This window comes from Oreochromis aureus, linkage group 8 (genome assembly GCF_013358895.1).
Source record: "Oreochromis aureus strain Israel breed Guangdong linkage group 8, ZZ_aureus, whole genome shotgun sequence".
Lineage (NCBI taxonomy): Eukaryota > Metazoa > Chordata > Actinopteri > Cichliformes > Cichlidae > Oreochromis > Oreochromis aureus.
Window position 1 is genome coordinate 16,431,515 of NC_052949.1, and position 20,438 is coordinate 16,451,952.

Here is a 20,438-nt window from a genome sequence, read left to right on the forward strand (position 1 = left end):
CCTTCCGCTACAGCTATCCAAAACACAATTAAACATCCCATTTCCGAAACCCGAGTCGTTAACAGTAATATAAATAAATATTAATACACAGCAGTACTTGGAGATTTGGCGATGCCTCCTTTTCTGGTGTCTCGGACAAATTTTTCATTCGGATCTAAAAAGAACTATCTCCAGCAAAAGTTAATAACACTTAGTAAAAATGAAAGAAGAGTTTTTACAGAAGATAGTTTTTTAATTACATAGATATGAAAAGAAGAAAGCCCAACACACAATATAATTACTTTATACACAATATTATATCTCTCCTCGTATTGCCACACACTTGTGTTGTCCTTTTTTCTTTCCAGCATAAGCTCTTCTATCATTTCAGCTACAGTATATACACATCATTTATCATAATATATTACACAATATTCATACAGATTTTATCTTTTAAATAATAACTTAAGCATCCATTTATTACATTCAGTGTGCAGTTGCTTGGAAAGAACAAACTTTTATGGCTTTTATACCTACAATTTTACACTCAGCTTTCGAGCTCTCTGCTTCTGGACAAAAGGCACATGTAGAATTGAAATAGAAATAGAACAGAAATGCACATCCTTTTTTTCTCCTTTTTGTAAAAGCACGTAAATGAGAATATTTCCAGGTTCAGTTATGCAAATGATTTACCTGAGTGATAGTTTACGACAGCTAAATTTACAGTTTAACAGTTGGCTTTAACAGTTTTACAGGTATGTGAAAAACTCCCAACATTTAAAGTATTTTTGTGCTAAGACGAAAAACTTAAGCCACTTATAAAATAAATATCCATTCATTAAAAAAGTCTGTCATGGAAAACATCTACAATGGCATCTGAGATTCACAGTACACGTCCTTCCCAGGCTCCTCCTCAAATGTCACTTTGGCATCATCAGCATCCAACTGAAACACAAGCACAGAAAGAACCGTTTTAAACACATTGCAACACATATACCATCTAAAAAGTTCTGAACTTTCCACAGCGTTCAGCTTACGCATTTCATTTCCAGTACGGTGAAGAGATGCCCGGTCATAAACATGCGCAGAGGAATGGTGAGGATGAGAACGAAGGGAAGCGCCAGAGACATCTGACTGGACTTCACAAGCCACAAAACTCCTAGACACACAATCTGGATGGCCGTGTACAGGTGCATCCGTCCTGTGCTCACCTGTAACCAAGACAGAAAGACGTCAGCCAAACACAAGTAACTGACGATTTTAAGTAGCTTTGGAAACCTGCCAACACATGCTGAGTTCAAGGACAAATTAAAAGCATAATAAAACTGAAATCATAGAAATAGCCTTAGGTCTATAAATGTGTATCTGGCAAATACCTCCCAGCAGTTTTACACAGAACATGATTTTATCACTCCAGTCTCAAGCTGGGTAAAAATTAATAAATATAATAGGTAACACAGTAACATCTCATTGTGTTTAGTCTTGCAAGACCATAGCTTCATTATTTTCCCCATGAGAGACCTGTTTGCCCCGCTTATGCTAGCACCATGGACCTCATGTATCATGCAGTGATGAGATGCTTACTCTGGTAGCATAGGGTTCATTAGGATGGTATTTCTTTGGGATGAAAAGAAGTTGGATACGATCCCACAGCTGGATGCCGTTTAATGACGTGATTCCCATGTAGAGGAAGATCCCAAACAAGGCTGCCATGGGAATCATCTTTAGGATGGGCTCCATGAGAACTGACAGACCTTGATACAAGCATGCATTCAGATAAATAATAAAGGACAGTGTACACACACATCAGTTTAAATGCAAAGTATAAGTCTAGCAATGCTTTTGTAGTCAGGATTGGGTGATTAGACAGCACCTACCAACAAGCAAGGCCACCACAATGCCGCTTATTCTCTGCTCCATCACTTTCTCTATCACCGGTTTTGGTCCTTTGCTCATGACAGTGAGAGCGTTGGCATGTGTGACAGACCGCACTGTGGCAGCACTGAGCCACGGCACGCCGAATATTGCGCTGAGGCCTCCCATGCCAACTAAAACCAGCAAGTCAAAGTGAAACCCGGAGCCTTTGACCATCTTCCTCTCAGGTTTACTCACTATCAGACTGTTTAGAGCCATAAAGAAGGGAGACGCTCATTAAAGTCATGAATTGTCACTTTTTCTATGGTTTGTGTCAGCTCATAAGAGCTATGATGACTCACGTTGTGATCTGAGACTCTAGAAAGATGAGAATAAACACAAGCACGGCTGGGATGCAGGAAGCAAACATCAGCCACACAGGGAAAGGTTTGTGCTCTCCGAAAGGATTGATGAGCCAGCCTCTTTTTTCAGGATTGGACACTGTCAGACCTTTGGGAACGATTAGTTTCTGTAAAGAAAAAAGGCAACATTTTCAATCCAAGCAGATAGAAATGTGTCTTCAAGAAACATTCCGATGCCCAAATTCAAATAAGTATGTCTTCATGCAATTATTCTTTTTTACACTGGCCATTGATCTCTTTGGAAGTGATGACAGACACGATTATGTGTTTTTAGGATGCTGCATTTAGTGTAAAAATGGCAATTTCTATGCATTTACAAAGAAATCTGTTACACAGTAACATGTATAAAAAGTGAAGGGTTCTAGCTGCTTCCTAAATCCACTTTAAATTTTCCATGTAATTTTGTTACAATGTAAATGTTAAATTTAATGAAATCTGGTCAAATTAAATTTAGTTAATTGGTAAACATTGAGTTTATACCAAGCTTATTGTCCTTAAAGATGAATCATTTGAACAAATAAACCTTTGATTTTCATATATTTAGTTGAATTTCAATTATTGCTTCATGTTTATGAGTGTGCCTTTGTAGTTTGGAATCACACGCTAACCTGAGTGTATGTATCCTGAACGTTGTAGTCCACAAGAGTCATGAGGACAATGGCAATAGGAACACCGAAGTCACCGATCAAACGCCTGACCTGTTAAACACACATCACCGACATCAAATCTACTATTTGAATTTAATTTGATTTAATTTGGTTTCTTTTAATCCTATTATTTTAAAGTAAAGGTGACCTCATAAATGGAGTGAAACCTTCTGGGCATGAGCTCACCTTTCCAGGAAGGAATGTCCCGTTCTTGAACTGACGCAGGAAGTAAGCAATAAAGAAACAGCCCATCATGAGGCACATAGAGAGCAGGGCTGTGTTGGGGTAAGGTGGCTTGATGGTGTTGACAATTAGAGTTTTGTTGCCGGTAGCATTGTCATACGTGACAATCTCTTCGACCTTTGGGTGCCAGGGATACTCGGCACTTGCATTCACGTGTTCGTAATTTAGAATCAGTGGATGCGCCTTGAAGATCTAAAGAAAAGTTAGAAGAGCATAGGTGAAAATGACGGCTTATGTTCAACAAATAAATCGCAGATGAGAAATGTTTCAGATTTTATTACGACATATGACACACACTTATTAGCCACAATAAATAAAACCACTGAAAGATCAGTTGAACAGCACTGCACCAATGATGTAAAAAGTCATGTGTTAAATCCAATACTCTAGGCCTACAACCAATAAGACCAAAAGGACCTGATGCCAAACACCCAGACACCATAGGGTCCCCAGAGGTCTTGTTTCTTTGCCCCAGTAGGTCAGAGCTATTTTTGTGGAATGAGAGTAACTTGTGCAATATTTGGCTTGAAGTTTTAAAATTGTGGCTGATTGGTGTGTGTGTGTGTGTGTGTGTGTGTGTGTGTGTGTGTGTGTGTGTGTGTGTGTGTGTGTGTGTGTGTGTGTGTGTGTGTGTAAAGATTGTTTACCCTCCCGAGTTTGGCAAAAGTTTCATAGATGAAGATGAGGGAGATGAGGATGGAGAAGATTTCCTGGGTGAATCGTGAAATGAAGCGAACCAGGAAGCTGCCCTCAAGGGCCACAATGATCACCACAATGACGACCAGCCATGCTCCCACCCAAACTCTCCCAACAATATACTCAATGCCCTGGGACTTGCAGAACTGAATGATGGAAATGAATGATGATTTAAATTTAGTATTTATGAATGAAAAAATATTAATTGAATTAAAAAAATACAATAATGGAGTTGTAATGTTTGTTAGGCTTAATAAAAAGGCTTTTTAACTCACTGCATAGAAGGCCTCCTCAAACACCAACAGAGGACCAGAAAACCCAATAACTAGCACGGGCTGCGCGGCAACAAAGCAGAATATAATTCCCTGAATGCTGGTGGAAATGAGGAGCTCTGGCACACCCATCATGTTGTCCACCTTATAAGCTACAGGCAAAGATAAAAAAGCATTTATAAGATCTCCAAAAATACCAAAAACAGAAGACAAAAAAAGGTACCACAGTCATACACACCTAGGAGGCCTCCAAATGTGATGGCAGGAGACAGGGCAGCAAAGTAGATGAAAATGATGGCAGCAAGGACCTGTGCGTTTAGAGCATCGGTGATGTCACTCTTGTAGTACTGGTAGCGCCTTTTTATGTCTCGAATCATCCCCCCAAACGGTCGACCAGTACGAGAAAGGGGATCTTCAATAGAAGGTCCAGAAACGATCGAATCTGGGGAAAATGTGAAATCTGAGCTTAATCCACTATCAGATCCCAAATAGTTATCCAAATAAGAAACTAAAAGCTGCTGAACAAATAATGTGTTTATCTTATTTTTCAAAATGTCAGCCAACATGGTAAATGCATAGGACTCACCACTGCAAACTTTGGCGTTGTTGACGAGGTCATAGCTTTGCAGTTTGTCCTGTAGCAGTTTCTTCTGAAAGTTGATGACTGAGCTGAGCATCGCCTCACTCTTGATCTCGGTGGGTGGGATCACGATGCTGCAGTCCATGAACTTGGACACAGCGTTGATCAGCTCTCGAGCACTCTTTGCCTGAAGCGCTGTCTGATTAAACACCTAGCACAGATTGAGCAGAGACAGATATGAAATCTGAAGATTGCAGAATTAATTTTTCATTAGAAACAGTTAATCTAATATTTTTATGTGATGATCAATAAATAGAAAAAATATTAAAACCTTTGTTCAATTAACTTTATTTAACTTTGGCTCATTTAAATTGCATTTTGAACTTGGTCTTGAAACCTGCAATAACTCCTTTTGCCACATGGGGGCAGTGGAAACAATCTAAACCAAGATACAGCAATTGCCTCTGGATGTGCCTCGGTATAATTACAGAAAAAAAGATAATGGTCGATGTCCTTTGATGTGACGGAGTAATACATTTCCTGAAAAATGATACCATTGGTAATTGCCTATTACAGTTGCAACAAAAAAAACAAACAGATTGGAATGAAATTGCTTTAGAGTACAACTGTGAGTACAAAAAAAGTCACAAAAGAGGAAAAATATTTCTGAACCTTTCTGCTTTCTTCTCAATAATGTCACAGTTGAGCCACCTTAACCCTTACTACTTTCTCTTTTGCTGAAAGAGCCCGAACAGAGAGCGAAGACTTGAATGCTGTTTTTGCAATGAGTAGAATTTTTTGTCTTTTAAAAGCTTCAGTCAACTCACTTTATTAGCCATTAGTGCTGCCATAGCACGCCCAGTCTCATAGTAGTCCATGTCACTGCTGCTGGGGCCAATCAGAAGAAAGACAAAGCGTACAGGCTCTGGGGCCTCCAACGCTGAGTCCAGTGCTACTGCTTCCTTCAGACGCACAAAGACAGCTGTGGGCTTCTCCAGAAAATCCAGGGTTCCTGGTCAAAAGAGGACTTTGCATTAGTTAACTTGTGTTTAACTGCATATTAATCACAGATTTTTTTTTTCATCTGTTCTAAATGTACCTTAACAGGACATTTTTCATGTTTCTTATATTCTTATGGACAAATCCATTTTCTTTATTCACATTTATATTTATACTAAGGCCCAGAATATTCTCCAGAAGAACCTCAAAGATGCTGCATGGTTATAAAATACACCAAAAGCGTACTTAACCATATACTGTCTAACAATCTAACTGCCTGCAAGCTAAAGCCACCCATGTAGTTATTCACTATTGAAAGTTTTTTTTTTTTCATTTTAGATTTCATTTTAGACCCAGATAACCACTTCTACAATAACAACAAAAATACTTGTGAGTACTATACAGACGACCAATTCAATATAAATATTAAAATGGCAAATGCATTGTCAGTCATACATTTCAATAGTAGAAGCCTGTACAAAAATTTTTCTAAAATTACAGAATGTTTAAGTAAGTTAAAAAAGTTTAATATAATTGCAATATCAGAAACATGGCTCGATAATGAGAAAGCTAGTGAAATGGAAATGGAAGGATACAAATTATTTACAATGAACAGGGTGAATAAAAAAGGAGGGGGTGTTGCTTTATATGTAGATAAAGTTTTGAAATGTAGTCTGATTGAATGTATGTCAAGCACCATAGATGACGTATTGGAATGTGTTACTATCGAAATCCATGTTGAAAAAGCTAGCAATATAATTATTAGTTGCATCTATAGGACACCAGGATCATGCCTCGAGACATTCAGTGAAAAGCTTGCTGCTATGTTTAGCAACCTAAATGATAAAAAAGTGCAAATAATTTGTGGTGATTTTAATATAGATTTGCTAAACCCAAATGGACATCAGAAAATAACAGATTTCATCAATACAATGTATAGTAACTGCCTTTTCCCTGTAATTATAAAACCAAGTAGAATAACAATTGATACAGCTACATTGATAGATAATATATTCACAAATAAAATTGACTATGAAATAGTAGGTGGACTTCTTATAACTGATATAAGCGATCATCTTCCTGTTTTTGCAATTTTTCAAAATTATTTTGGGATTAAAACTAAACAAAAGAATCAAACATTTGATATGATACGACATAGAACAACAAGAGCCATTGCTGCCCTCCAGGTGGACTTAAAGGAACACAATTGGAATGAGGTTTTTGCAAATGAAAATTCAAATAGTGCATGTGATGCATTCCTATCAACTGTAATTTCACTATATGAAAAACATTGTCCTTTAATGAAAATCACTAGAAAGCATCACAGATCAAATAAGCCATGGATCACAAAGGGGATAGAAGATGCATGTAAAAAGAAAAATAATCTATATAAGAGATTCATAAAACAGAGGACAAAAGATGCTGAAATAAAGTACAAGTTATATAAAAATAGATTAGTAAATATTATAAGAACAAGTAAAAAAGAATATTACCACACATTATTGGAGCAAAGCAGAAGTAACACACAAGAAACATGGAGGATATTAAATAGTATAATCAAAAAGGGCTCAAAAAATAAGAATTATCCAGACTATTTTAAAAAAGATAAAGATATTGTGCTTGATAGAACTAAAGACATTGCAAATGAATTTAATGATTTCTTTGTAAATGTTGGCTTTAATTTAGCAAAAGAAATTCCAGAGTCAAGAAATAATGACGACCTAAATAAACGTATTATTCAGAATGTGTCCTCCATGTTTATTGGTGCTGCAACTCATAGAGAAACAATTAACATTGTGAAGACATTTAAAAATAAAAAGTCCACTGACTGTTTTGGTATTGACATGATATTAGTTAAAAGTATTATAGAATATATAGTGCAACCTTTCGCATACATTTGTAATCTGTCCTTTCGAACTGGTGGGTTTCCCTCAAAAATGAAAGTAGCAAAAGTTATTCCAATCCATAAAAACGGAGAGAGATGTCAGTTTACCAATTACAGGCCAATATCACTACTCCCACAGTTCTCAAAAATTTTAGAAAAGTTATTTGTTAATAGACTTGATAAATATATTGACAAGCATAATCTCCTAAGTGATAACCAATATGGCTTTAGAGCGAAAAGGTCCACTTCGATGGCAGTGATAGAACTTGTAGAAGGGATATCTACTGCAATAGATAATAAGGAATATACTGTTGGTGTTTTTATAGACTTAAAAAAGGCATTTGATACAATTGATCATTCTATATTAATGAATAAACTAGAGAGATATGGTATAAGAGGGATAGCATACAAGTGGATGAAAAGTTACCTGGATGACAGATATCAATATGTCGAAATCAATAATGTAAAATCTAAGCAGTTGAAGGCAACTTGTGGTGTTCCTCAGGGCTCTGTGCTGGGCCCTAAATTATTCATATTATATATAAATGACATATGTAGTGTTTCCAAACTGTTAAAATGTGTATTGTTTGCTGATGATACCACTCTGTATTGCTCAGGTAAAAACCTAGAACAGCTTCTGACTACAGTGGAAAAGGAGTTAAATATATTAAAAAAACTGGTTTGATATAAATAAGTTATTGTTAAATATAAAGAAAACAAAATTGATTATTTTTGGCACTAGACAAATGAAAAATGTATCTAAAATCAGGGTTAATGGAATTGAAATTGAAAGAGTGTATGAAAATAAATTTCTTGGAGTGATAATTGATGATAAGCTGAGTTGGAAGTCTCATATAAACCATGTGAAAACAAAAATGTCAAAAACCATTGCTATTCTCTACAAAACAAAGCATGTCCTGAACAAGAAATCATTATACACACTTTATTGTACTCTGTTGCTTCCATATATGACTTATTATCTGGAGATATGGGGTAATGCATATAAAACAAATACTCTTCCTATTTTCAAGTTACAAAAAAGAGCTATAAGAATTATAAATCAATCAAACTATATAGAACCAACTAACATTTTGTTTATTAATCTGAATACCCTGAAATTTTATGATTTAGTTGAATATAAAATGGCACAGATAATGTATAAAGCACAAAATAACTTGCTTTGCTGCAGTACTCAGAAGCTGTTTAAAGTCAGAGAGAGTCAATATGACTTAAGGGGAACAGATTTCTTTAAAAAAAACAAGATAAGGACAAACATAAAGCAGAGATGTGTTTCTGTTAGAGGAGTTAACCTGTGGAATAGTTATGACAGTGATTTAAAAAGGTGTCGTTCATTTTCCTTGTTTAAAAACATGTTTAAAAATAGAGTATTAGAAAAATATATAAATCAAGAATGAAAAGAGCAAAAATAATAATACTGAAACTCTTGATTGTTTTGCTTTGATGTAGTTACTTATCTAAGGTGGAAAGTTTTTTTGTTTTGTTTTGTTTTGTTTGTTTGTTTGTTTTTGCTTTGCTTTGTTTTACGCTTTGCTTCGAGCCCTGTGTACAGGAGCTGCATGCAAAAAGATCTTTTGTTAAAAGGGTTGGCGTAATAAGCAAATGCTTCAGCCAATACCTTTTGATAAGCCTTGTCTCGTGCTGTCTCAAATCAAAAAAAAAAAAAAAAAAAAAAAAAAATTCTCAGCTGATAACTATCCAGCATGCTTTTCCTTTGGTGAGGGGGAGGAAGGCTCTCTGCATCAGATGTGTGTTTGAGACTCAATGTACTACGGTGGTAACTTAGTTTAGATCAACTCAAATAACCTTGGTCCTATCAAGGAAACCATCTGGAAAAGCTTTAAAGCTGAAACTGCCATCCAGAATACCCATTTCTTTATCCATTTCTGTTTACCATCCACAATGTCACTGCCAGGGATATCGAATTATGGGGCCAGGCCAAAGGTCACAGTCTATGCATGTGTGCATTAACTGCTTGTCAAAAAAGAAAGAAAGAGGAATTTGGGTTGACACTTTGCCAGCCCTAAAAATAACTACTAATAATCATTAGTTAGTTACCTTACAGTATAAATCACCTTGAGGTTGCTGTTGTTGTAATTTGATACTTTTTGCATTAGGTACATGTGTGCAGCAATCAAAATGTAAACACCAACACTGTACTTCACATCGAACATGAAAAAAGCAGCTTACCCACTAGCACCATGGAGGCCTCAACATGCTCAGATTCATCAGTCTAAGGGAAGGCAGAAAGGAAAAAAGACTTTGTGCATCAGAACCAACTTTTAAACACGCTGCTGTTGTCTGTTATGCTTAAATAAATGGAATATCAGCGGAACAACTTACTCTCTCCTTGACAGAAAACTTTTGCAGGTCAGTCCCAGTCAACATTTGGCTTTCTGGGTCAGTTGTTTGGCTGAAAGGAGAGCAACACGTCACTGTCATTGTTTCTGTGACCCATAACTGAAACTACAGCGGCAAACTACAAACAGTAAACTATTCACTGGTAGTTCTCTGATCAAAAAATAGTTTACAAAACAAAAAAGAAAACAAGACTGAAAAGTGGTAAAACTGTCATGTTTGATTGAAACTTTTTTTTGTAATATTGTTAAGTTTATTAAAAAAAAAAAACAGGAGTTTTCAAATGTACAAAATTACCTATTCAATATTTTAAAAACTTTAAGAGAAATGTAATAAATGAGTCTTTAAGTTGAAATTTTGACATAATAGCCTAACTGTGTTGACTTATGGATATCAAGAATGTACTTTTCACATTGTATTTTGTTTATTCTGCACAAAAAAATATCAAAGTATAAAAACAACAATCCATAGCTTTAAATGAATAAAGCTGACCTATTTTGAGGTTGGGACCACAAGCTTTCTGGAGTCTTGACTTGTTGCCAGTGGGTGTTCTCACAATCAGAGGGTTTGTTATGCTTATTTTGTTATCTTTGTGATTTAACTCTCAGACTACACAGAACAAAACCCTTATAAAAGTGTCCATTGTCCGTGTATAATAAAGGATTCAACAGGCAGACAAAGGGGTTTGGTGGTCAGGGATGATGATGCATAATTATAGTTTGGATTCCACAATAGCTACAATAGCGTCAACCACTCTGAGCAAGTTAATGCAGTCTTTTCCTTTTGGAGTCTTGGATAATAGCTGGCTGAGATGATACCTGTGGTTTTGCAGCAGAGAGTTCAGCACTCCTTCCCGATCTCCTGACCTGATTTCCTTCTTGTTAACCATCTCACTGACCATCTTCTCTGTGATGGTGTCCAGGGTCTTCTCCTCACAGTCTAAAATGGTCACACCTTGGCAAACACAATTTAGAAAACTATGTGGTCATGTTCAATAAAAGGGAAAGAACTGCTGCTGTGGTTTAAGAAGGGACTTTAGAAGTAAAAGCCACCAAAGAAGCACTAGGACTCTCAGAACTAAAGCTATATGTATCAGGTTGGCTAAGACTGAATTTTACATATGCTAATCTAAAATAGCTTATTTGATAATGATATTTTGTAACAACAATCTAAATCAGCAAAGCATTTAGTAAACTGGAATATAAGTATAGACTGCAGCACAGTTTTCCTTTGATCACACTGTAACAGGGAGGAGTGTGACACAGCATGGATTTACATAAAATATCAGTACCTTTAAATCCCATAAAAGTAAAGCACTTGAGAAAACTGAAAATAATTATAAATAGTTTTAAAAAAACACTGTAAATGCTCATGTTTTCCTCACTGACCTGGGCTCATGGTGCGTCTGAGCTGGATAAGGCTCCTGAAGGTGAGGCAAGAGATGAGAGTGGGCGCCCACACCTGTGCTTGAGGGTCAAAGCTCTCCTCATAACCCACCCATCGGCCCTTCTCCTGCCAGTAGCCCTGCTGCTTCTGATCCTTCATTTGTTCCTTCATCTTCTTGTAGACAGAGAGAAACATAAGCTCGCTCTTATAAGTACAGGACAAAGGTGCAAGGATAATTTGTGTTTGTGAGGCAACAAGTGAATTTTAGACAGGGCAGGTGGATGATATAGAGCTGCTCACTCCCCCACCCCCACCCCCTCCTTGCAATGCAACATGTGAGCATGAGGTGTAGGCCTACAACTGCACAACTGTGGTTTCAGTAATCTCTTACATTTAAAGTAGTCTACAAATTTAGGACATGTCTTTTGTAGCAAATAGTAATAGTAAAAAAAATTAAATAAATAAACCCATGAAAGATGGTTTACCTGAGGTCATTGTTTCCAGCTACTATGACTTGTTACTGCTTGCCTTTTTTAATTCCAGGTTTTAAAATCTTACCTCATTCATGTTTTGACTTTATATACAGTTCCCAAAATGATTTTAAACAAACCAAAACTAATAAATAATAAAAAGCCTTTATCTGCAAATTTTACTTCAAGGTTAAGAAAACAATATTTTTCATGCCACATGATTCCCAAGTGTGCTTTACTCTCTTCAGGCAGAATCAGATAAATCCTGGTCATGCTTCATTACAAAACAAAAACATTAAAGATATTATGAGTGTTGTTTTCCAGTGACTGCCACTGTAAGAAGGCTAATTTCAACATAATCATCATTATTTATTTTAAGTTGGTTGAGTTAATGTTTTACTTACTGTTACCTCATCAATGAATAGTGTAGTTAAAAGAGCAATATAGCAGTAAGCAAAGGTCTAACTAAGGTCATTGTACATACATGGGCGTAGGGTCAGGAGGCTTAGGAGTTATGTTGTGTATTGCAACATTTCAAATCTAGCAAGAGCTGCTAATCTCAGGAAGATTCTGGCTAACTGATCGAAACAAAGAAACAATCCACTGTAAACATATCAGTGTCTTAAAATGATGCGGAACTAGATTATTTTAAGCAGAACAACCCTAACCTTTTCACAGAACAGTTTATTCTTGCAAACATAGTCTAGAATTCTAACACGTTTACTAGAAAAAGACCCAACGGCCCAGATCTGTACTCAAGCTTTGAATGTTGACCATAACCAAGCAACCAGAGTTTGATTTACTTTAAGGTCACGAAAGCAAAGATCAACAGGCTTGAAATTTCCCCTTGTGGGACTAATACAGGTATATCAAATCAAATCAATCAAATTATATCAATAGTCAATGATGTTGGTTTCTACAGTGAAATCACCTTTGCAGTGTATTTCTGTGTTGTGCTCTTTGGCTTACATTCACAAAGTTTTGCTCTGGACTTTGTATTGGTATTAAATGCATAAAATAAAAAATAACGTGTGTGTGTATTTTGGACATACATGCTCTTAAAATAAAGCTACAGCATGCTTTTGGATGGTGCAGCTCTGACAGTGCATCTTTTGGCTGATGAGATTTAGTCAGTGTAATAACTTCAGTCAAGTCCTGCAACCACCTGGGTCCTGTGGTATTGAAGTATACTGCAGTATTCTTTAATCAAACACAGAAGTTCTACTGAATGATAATCCTAAATAGGACAACACCTTGTTTTGTCTTGATAAATCACACTGTTACTCAGCTGAGTAAAGACATAAAGGCTTTACAGCTTTTTGCGCGATTTTTATTTTTTTATTTTAATAATGCGAGGGAAGCTGCTCTGACTTCTATAACCACCAAAGTGGACACGGATCATGAAAATGTGGGAAGGTGATGTCCAGATGACACTTTCATGTCTAAAAGCCAAACACGGTTTTCTTGCCTCAACAACCGCCAGGCTCCAGACCTCTGAGTCAAAATGAGTTTCCGGTGTGTACACGACTGGACACCCATGTTTCGAGTGTCAACACGTGTCGAGTGTCTAGAGTGGGCATACAGTGTTATACAGTGTGTGCGTGTGTGTGTTTGGTGGGGGGGGTGACCCTTACCTGACCCTTTGTAATGAGGTTAATGTCGATGTTTCGGTTCTAGGCAGCTGGAACAGACGCAAAATACATTATTTACAAAACAGAACGGAGCGAAAGGGCAGAATTCAGCTTAGCCTGACTAGACAGTGTCTAAAGTGCATGGGTGTGTACTTATAAAACAAAATATGTGGTCTGCTAAATAAGTAACATTGTGCATCCTCTGCTTTCTTTTGAGGACAAAATGCTAGTCACCAGAATGTAAATCAATGCATTTAACAGTGAAGACAGTCAAGTTTAAGGTCGGGCTGTAACAGTAGGGTTACAGAGGCAGAGGTAGTAGTTAAGATAAGTATGAGGCTGAATCAAAGTGTAGCGTCACCTGTTCAACCTTGTGTGTATGTGCGTGCATATATGTGAATCATTAAGTGTTTATGTGCAGATTCTTTATATGTACAAGGAGCAAACGCTATATGGGTAGCTGTAGGTGCAGGGTGCATGAACAGGTGCATTTTTCTGCAAATATACAGTATTCTGTGAAAGTCATGAGTCACTCCTCTTTTTTTTTTAAATTTTGCTTCCAAGTTGCCAGACTTTCTTATAAATTTTTGAAATTGGTCTTGAGCGATAGCTCGTCAGGATTTCTGAAGGTCTTTTAAAGTTTTTCTTTGGGCATCGGCTACTTTTTCACCTATTTGCAGTCAAGTCCTTGAACCTGGCAATTTCTTTCTTTGTAAAGCCATTAACACTGACCGATGAATCATCCAAGCATAAAAAAGGCAACTGACTCATGAAATGAACCCGTGTTGTGTCTACACATAACAGAAAACTTAGCAAAGAACCAATATGAAAGTGTGTCTTTAGGCGTTTTGTTACCGGTGGCCTGTCGCAAAAACACGAAATTTCCTCCAATTTCCTAAATCTACAAAACATAAATAAATAAAAAAATCCAAAGATAATGCAGTCTGACCGAACTAAAATTGTATTTTGGCACAAAAACGGTTATTCCCATATCTTGGCATGGTGTACAGTGTGTCCTTAAAGAAACTGGACTCGCGGAAGACCAAAAAAAAATACTAAAAAAAACCTACACCAGATGAACAGTATTTAAAAGTCATGCCCTATCTATGCAATGATGAATCCACATACAATATTCTTTCGTTCAAATCATTTTAAGGATGTACAGAGGAGTTCAGGAGCTAGATAAAGTGAGTGTCCACAGCATCTGCGAAACACAGTGGAGCCTCTGTCATGGTTTGCTGCTACATTTCAGCCAGTGGTGTTGAGCTCTTGTCAAAATTGATGGAAATATAAAAGCAGAAATATCAGCTTTTGTTCCATTTTGATTGGCAGCAGCTTCATGTTTTTAGCATGACAATGACACAAACACACTGCCTGCCAATGCATTTAAAGCATACCTGGATAGAAAACACACATAGTGGTACACTACCAGTCATGGATTGGCCTCCCAAGAGTCTGAAGCTAAAGATGAAGCAGCGTGGGATCATCTTGATAAAGACATCTAAAGAAGAGCCTTAAATGTCCATTATAAACCTGGAGCACTATTCCTGGAGACTACTCAAAGAAATGACAAGAACGCTTCTTTAAGAGTGTTCAGGCTGTGCTTACGAATAAATATGGTCATACCAATTATACACTCTCAAGCTCTGGAATCATATATTTCTGTTTTGGCTTTATATATCTCCATTTATTTTGACACTTTTATATAAATTGCTGCACGATTTTTTTGCAAAATAAAATCTGCATCTTTGCAAGTGTCTCAAAGATCATTAAAATTGCAGTAGCATCATTAGCCTTATTTGGCATGAAATTATGTATCTGCACAAACATACAAACCAATACAGAAAGACAGAGATAATTCCAAATATGAAGCTTTTATCATTATGCAGATGAGAAAAGCATTCTTATCTTATTGTTTGTGCATACTTAATCATCTGGGCATGTATTCAATAAAAAGTGACCCGTGGTTTTACACAACATGACTGATATTGCCACATTCTGTAGTGCAATGACTGTTAAATTTCTTCAATTAACCAATAAAGATCATTCCACTGCAGCAGTAACTCTAACACACATCACAACAACATTAAGTGTGCAACTTCAATGAAGTGCTCCATTCCCATATTTTCATGCTTCAAAGTAACAGCTTAACTTGTATTTTTGGACAAATACCATTCATAGCTGTAGCAGAAAAGCCGACACTTACCTCCTGCAGGCACTGCTTAAACTGACAGCAGTGGCAAGTGACTGACCCCAGAATGGCAAAAAAAATTGTGACTTTATACGCACCACCTATTTAAAGCTTCTTCGGTGCCGATGTGTGTGTGCATGCTTCTCGATAATGGGTGGGACTAATACATGCATGCACACACACATGGACACGCGCACTCTAATTCTCTCGAAGCGCAAATCCAGCAGAGCAATGTGTTCCGGTCTCACCCATAATATTGATAGTGAATACAGTGGCTTGGTATGGAAGAAAACTAGTCAAACTGTGTCATTATCCAGCCCGCATCTTATCATATTTAATGTCTGTGTTTAGAGGACAACAAGGTCTTAGACTTCTCTGCTGGGCCTGGTCACCTTCAGTCTTACTGAAGTAAAACATTTGCTTAAAGCTGGCTTTCATCTGCTTTTCTTCCTCCCACCTTAAGGCAATCAGCATAAAACTGAGGTCTATTAATCACATTTGTGATTGCATATATAGCTGAAACTGCTGCCCGACTGTCATTTTAGGCTGACTTTTCTTCTGAACTAGACACACAAACAACAAATTCAAAACAATTCCACTTATTCACTGCAAACATTAGGTGACATTTAACTCTTCTAGTCATTAAAGGGTGATTTTAAGAATTCATTAGAGGCTAATTCTTATTCCCCGAATTGTTTTAATCTTTAAAAAAGTGTGACATTACATTTCCTGTAATGCAACTTTCTGCTTTTTGAAAGATTTATGTTTCTCGAGCTCACTTTAATGACTTGGCTGGATTAGTTAAAAAATGAGTGGTTCTGCACAGGGCAATTACTGTAAGCTTATGCTTGTTAGTTTTTTAATAACATAATAATCAAGTTGTAAAGCAGATCTTAACAGAGGTGTGCTACATTTAATAAACTTTGACGTAAAGAAAAGAAATATTTACATACCTTCTGTTGACAGTAAATGTTATCATCCTGCATCTTGTTTCTGTCACTGTACCTCATTATGTAACTGTCTGGAATCTCCCTGAGATTATTTTCCTTGACACTGGGTTGTCATCCACTAACATGAGTGATGGAATAAGAGAAGTCCTGTTCCTATATCCAAATCTGAAAGCATTGTTTCTCTGCACGCTGATATACTTAATAGAGTGTCTGCACGTGTTTGTTCTGAACAGAAGCTCAAAAGCCTCTGCATCCCAAATTCTCTGATGTATTTCCCATTACAAGTATAAAGAATCTATCAACTATAAGCAAAATAATTTTTTATGTATGTTTTACTATCTTTTCTGTTTCATGCATCAAGCAAAACTGACATTCGCTAAAGTGAAATTCTGCAACATCTGCAATCTCCTAATATAATTCTAAAAAACAATATGGATGTAAATCTATCTAAAAATGTAAATTCAACCTGGCTGATATCCTTCATTATATCCGGAAACATAACATTTGATTCCTCCAAGAAATGTTTAGCAATGATCTCAGTCTTCAAGAAAGGCATCGGTGTGAATACTTGATAGACATTAATGCATGTATACACTATACATATACATCAGACAGTTGATGCCAGCACAGGCTTATGAGTTTTCATGCAATATTAAATTACAAAGCAGAGACTGCTTTTGTTGAGCCTTTTCTGTAGTGTTGTGGTTAACACATTTGCCTTATAGGTGGAAAACACCCAGTTCAAAACCAGAAGGAGACACAAGCCCAGCCTCAGAGGTCATAAGTTTCTTTGCTGGCCCCAAGCCCGGATAAATGAAATGGTTGTGTCAGGAAGGGCATTTGGAAAAAAAATCAACATGTGGTATCACCTGCCATTGCAACCCCTGGGAAATAAGGGAATAGCTGAAAGTAGTTGTCGGTTGTGAAGGACACACAAAGGGAGTTTTTTACCCTTGTTGAAATATTTATTTTATCAATGAAAGGTAGCCAACTAATGCAGCTAGTGTCCAATGAGTACAGTTTAATTAAATTTTATTTATATTGTGCCAATTCACAACAGAACACGCTTCAATTACAAAGAAACTCAGCAATCAGACAATCTCTTATGAGCAAGCACTTTGGCAGCAGTAGGAAGGAAAAACTCCTTTTTAACAGGAAGAAACCTTTGTCAGAACTAGGCTCAGGGAAGGAGCAATCTGCCGCAGCCGGCCTGATAGAGGGTGAATAATGTAAAAAGTATTGTTCCCAGCATGGAACCCTGTGGAGCTCCATGAGAAACCTTTGTGTGTGAGGAAGATTCACCATTTACATGCAAAAATTGGAATTAATAAGATTGATATGATTCAAGCAAGTGAAGCACAGTGCTACCACAGTACAGTCAACATCTGGCTCTCAAGTAATTGAAATAAATTACGATTCAATAGTATTTCAACAATGTTTATTATTAATTTTCACCTAGAAAGAAAATAATTTAAAAAAAAATTATTTCCTCATTTCAAGTAAAATAAGGCTTGGATTTTAGGTTTGCTTAATTTTAATAAAAGTGTTGTTTGAATCACCCCATTTCTTCTTCTTCCATTTTTCACATGTAAACCATCTCAACTTTGAATATTTTTTTCTCCCTATGTGTTTCCCCCATGAGTTTTCTGTTTTCACACACGCCCTGAATAAAGCATTTGATTTGCTGAGTAATGCCATGTGGGATGAGTTACAAAGCATGTGACTCGTCTGTGTGTTGCCTTTCTATATACATTGACTACCAAAGACAAAGGAAAAGGCTGCACATATTAAAATAACCTTACCGTAAATACAAGAAACGTTGTGCAGAGTAAATTAGAAACAGTCCATCAAAATCTAGTAATAGATCTGTCAGAATGGCATCTAGATCCGGATCCAGCCCACACTCTGTCTATTGGTGACCTAGGGTTTAGATGAAGACATTAACTCAGAGAGGCTGATGGAAGTGAAGGGGTCCAGGTAAACATCAATCAAATATCAGTTATTAAAGTTGCTGTACTTTAAGGCACATCTATGGGATGGTTGTAAATAAATTTTTCTGTAATTCCTACAGTTTTATCTGTGAAGAAATTCCTAAAGTCATTGCTAGTTAAGGTTAAAAGAATACTTGGCTCAATAAAAATTGGACTTTTTCTCAGCCTGGCTACAGTGCTGAAGTTAATTAGTCATGAATAATAAGATGTCCTAGCTCTACTGAGGGCTTTTGTAGAATAACAAACTATTTTTTAGGCCAAAAGTGTAACACCAATTCTTCTTCAGCTTATGCATTATCTACTTCAAGGTGGAAGTTTGTGAGTTACCAGGGAGTCAAGCAATCAAGCATCTGTAATGTATTGCCTTCTTTTTCAGAGGAAACACAAAATCCAGAGTCATACACAGTGCGGATGCTGCAATATTAATAAGATATAATCGATTTCTGTGGGATAAAAAATTGCAGAGAAACATATAAGATTGCAACTCTGCTACCTGGTCAGTCAGTTTTGGGGTGTTTAATAAATTCAGACAGATTTCAGGAAAAAAGAGAGCTTCTCTATCTAACATCTCCTAACAAGATCAGGTTTCCCCAAAAAGCTTCCTAGTTAAGGTTGGTGGAGTACTGGAGGTCACCCAATGCAGCCTGATTTCCTGGCTGCTTGGGAGGACCAGCCAAGGGAGCGCTAACCGGGGCTAAGCTACTTTGGCCCACACTGACTACCAGTCGGGCTGGTTATAGGACTGTGGAGGCTCACAGGTCATCGTACTCTAAGGAGCTTGGAAAGAAAAGCATCTGGACTTTTTTAAGTTTCTTGAAGACTTTTCATCTCTTATCCGAGAAGTTTCTTCAGTTCTAAGAGCAATTGGTGGAGTCCCAGATGCTCTTCTACTCTTTCTGTCCTATTTGAGGTTTGTAAAACAATGACCAAACAATGCACTTTGACGTGCAAATAGATACAGAAATGGTGCAAAAATGCTGGTAGCAAAATCCCATTTAAAAATTCAACAAATCAGCAATTCAATACCAGCAGAAGTGATTTCAGCCCAGTTGCTACAACTGGCACTAATATGCTTGGTATGTGTGCAGGGCAACTGAGACTATGCTAAACAAACTCAGGGAGGGAAATCCTTACTGTGTTTGGCAGCATGCCAGCATCCAGATCATGGTACACCTGAATAAATTCATTCCATAAATATTATTATACATACAGCAGTTTTATCTGTTACCATAACACTTCAGAGTTCAGAAATCAATAGGTGACATGATGGTGGCTACATCCATCTTTTATATAAAGTTATGGTTAAAAAAAGAAAGAGAATTTAGTAAACAATTCTAATATTGAGGAAATCTTTCATTAACCTATATGCTTGGATACTTTATGGCATCTTGCTGATACTGTAACCTTTTTTAAAAAAGACAGTTTCTTTACTTGTACTGCTTTCCACATTTCGCATTCTTTAAAATGCTGACAAATGATAACAGAAGTGTAGCACAGCCCCTGAGCACTGTTTCTGCTACAAAGTACCATCACAGAAAGTGGTCACAGGGTGTAAAAGTCATCATGTAAGGATGGAAAAAGACAAGAATTGCTTAAATTCTTTTCATTGAGCGTTTAAACCATTAAAAGGAAGTTTACTGCTTTAACAATGATCTTACAGCTGATAACAGGTGGGCAGGCAGGACATCAGCCACAATCGGTCAGATGAGGAAGCAAGTAGGAGGCAGGAAGGAAAGACTTTAGCCAGACAACAATCTGGCCAAAAGTATCAGAAAAACAGCTCTCTGCTTTCTACATGCTAAAGCTGAGCAGCATATGTGCAGGCAGGAGACTGATGACAGGAGACAACAGATGATCAGCAGGTGG

General features: G+C 36.9%; 1 protein-coding gene across 4 annotated transcripts in view; it reads right to left on the reverse strand.

Moving 5' to 3' along the window:
* Positions 1 to 211: 211 nt before the first annotated feature.
* The window catches only part of slc4a1b (solute carrier family 4 member 1b (Diego blood group)), a 30,303-nt gene continuing 10,076 nt past the window's right edge, over positions 212 to 20,438 (reverse strand). The window contains exons 1-18 of one of the 4 annotated variants that reach the window (XM_039616860.1): positions 15,647 to 15,693; positions 13,444 to 13,490; positions 11,342 to 11,510; positions 10,772 to 10,907; positions 9,939 to 10,008; positions 9,786 to 9,828; positions 5,521 to 5,705; positions 4,700 to 4,904; positions 4,352 to 4,555; positions 4,117 to 4,265; positions 3,793 to 3,987; positions 3,089 to 3,337; positions 2,864 to 2,953; positions 2,196 to 2,362; positions 1,857 to 2,098; positions 1,564 to 1,733; positions 1,017 to 1,190; positions 212 to 924 (exon numbers count right to left, since the gene is read on the reverse strand). In XM_039616860.1, the coding sequence (XP_039472794.1) occupies positions 844 to 924; positions 1,017 to 1,190; positions 1,564 to 1,733; positions 1,857 to 2,098; positions 2,196 to 2,362; positions 2,864 to 2,953; positions 3,089 to 3,337; positions 3,793 to 3,987; positions 4,117 to 4,265; positions 4,352 to 4,555; positions 4,700 to 4,904; positions 5,521 to 5,705; positions 9,786 to 9,828; positions 9,939 to 10,008; positions 10,772 to 10,907; positions 11,342 to 11,510 (2,529 nt within the window). In that variant the 5' untranslated portion in view covers positions 13,444 to 13,490; positions 15,647 to 15,693 and the 3' untranslated portion in view covers positions 212 to 843. Of the gene's footprint in view, positions 925 to 1,016; positions 1,191 to 1,563; positions 1,734 to 1,856; positions 2,099 to 2,195; positions 2,363 to 2,863; positions 2,954 to 3,088; positions 3,338 to 3,792; positions 3,988 to 4,116; positions 4,266 to 4,351; positions 4,556 to 4,699; positions 4,905 to 5,520; positions 5,706 to 9,785; positions 9,829 to 9,938; positions 10,009 to 10,771; positions 10,908 to 11,341; positions 11,511 to 13,443; positions 13,491 to 15,646; positions 15,694 to 20,438 lie in introns of those variants that run through there. The other 3 variants (XM_039616861.1, XM_031751651.2, XM_039616862.1) reach the window with 3 other exon arrangements.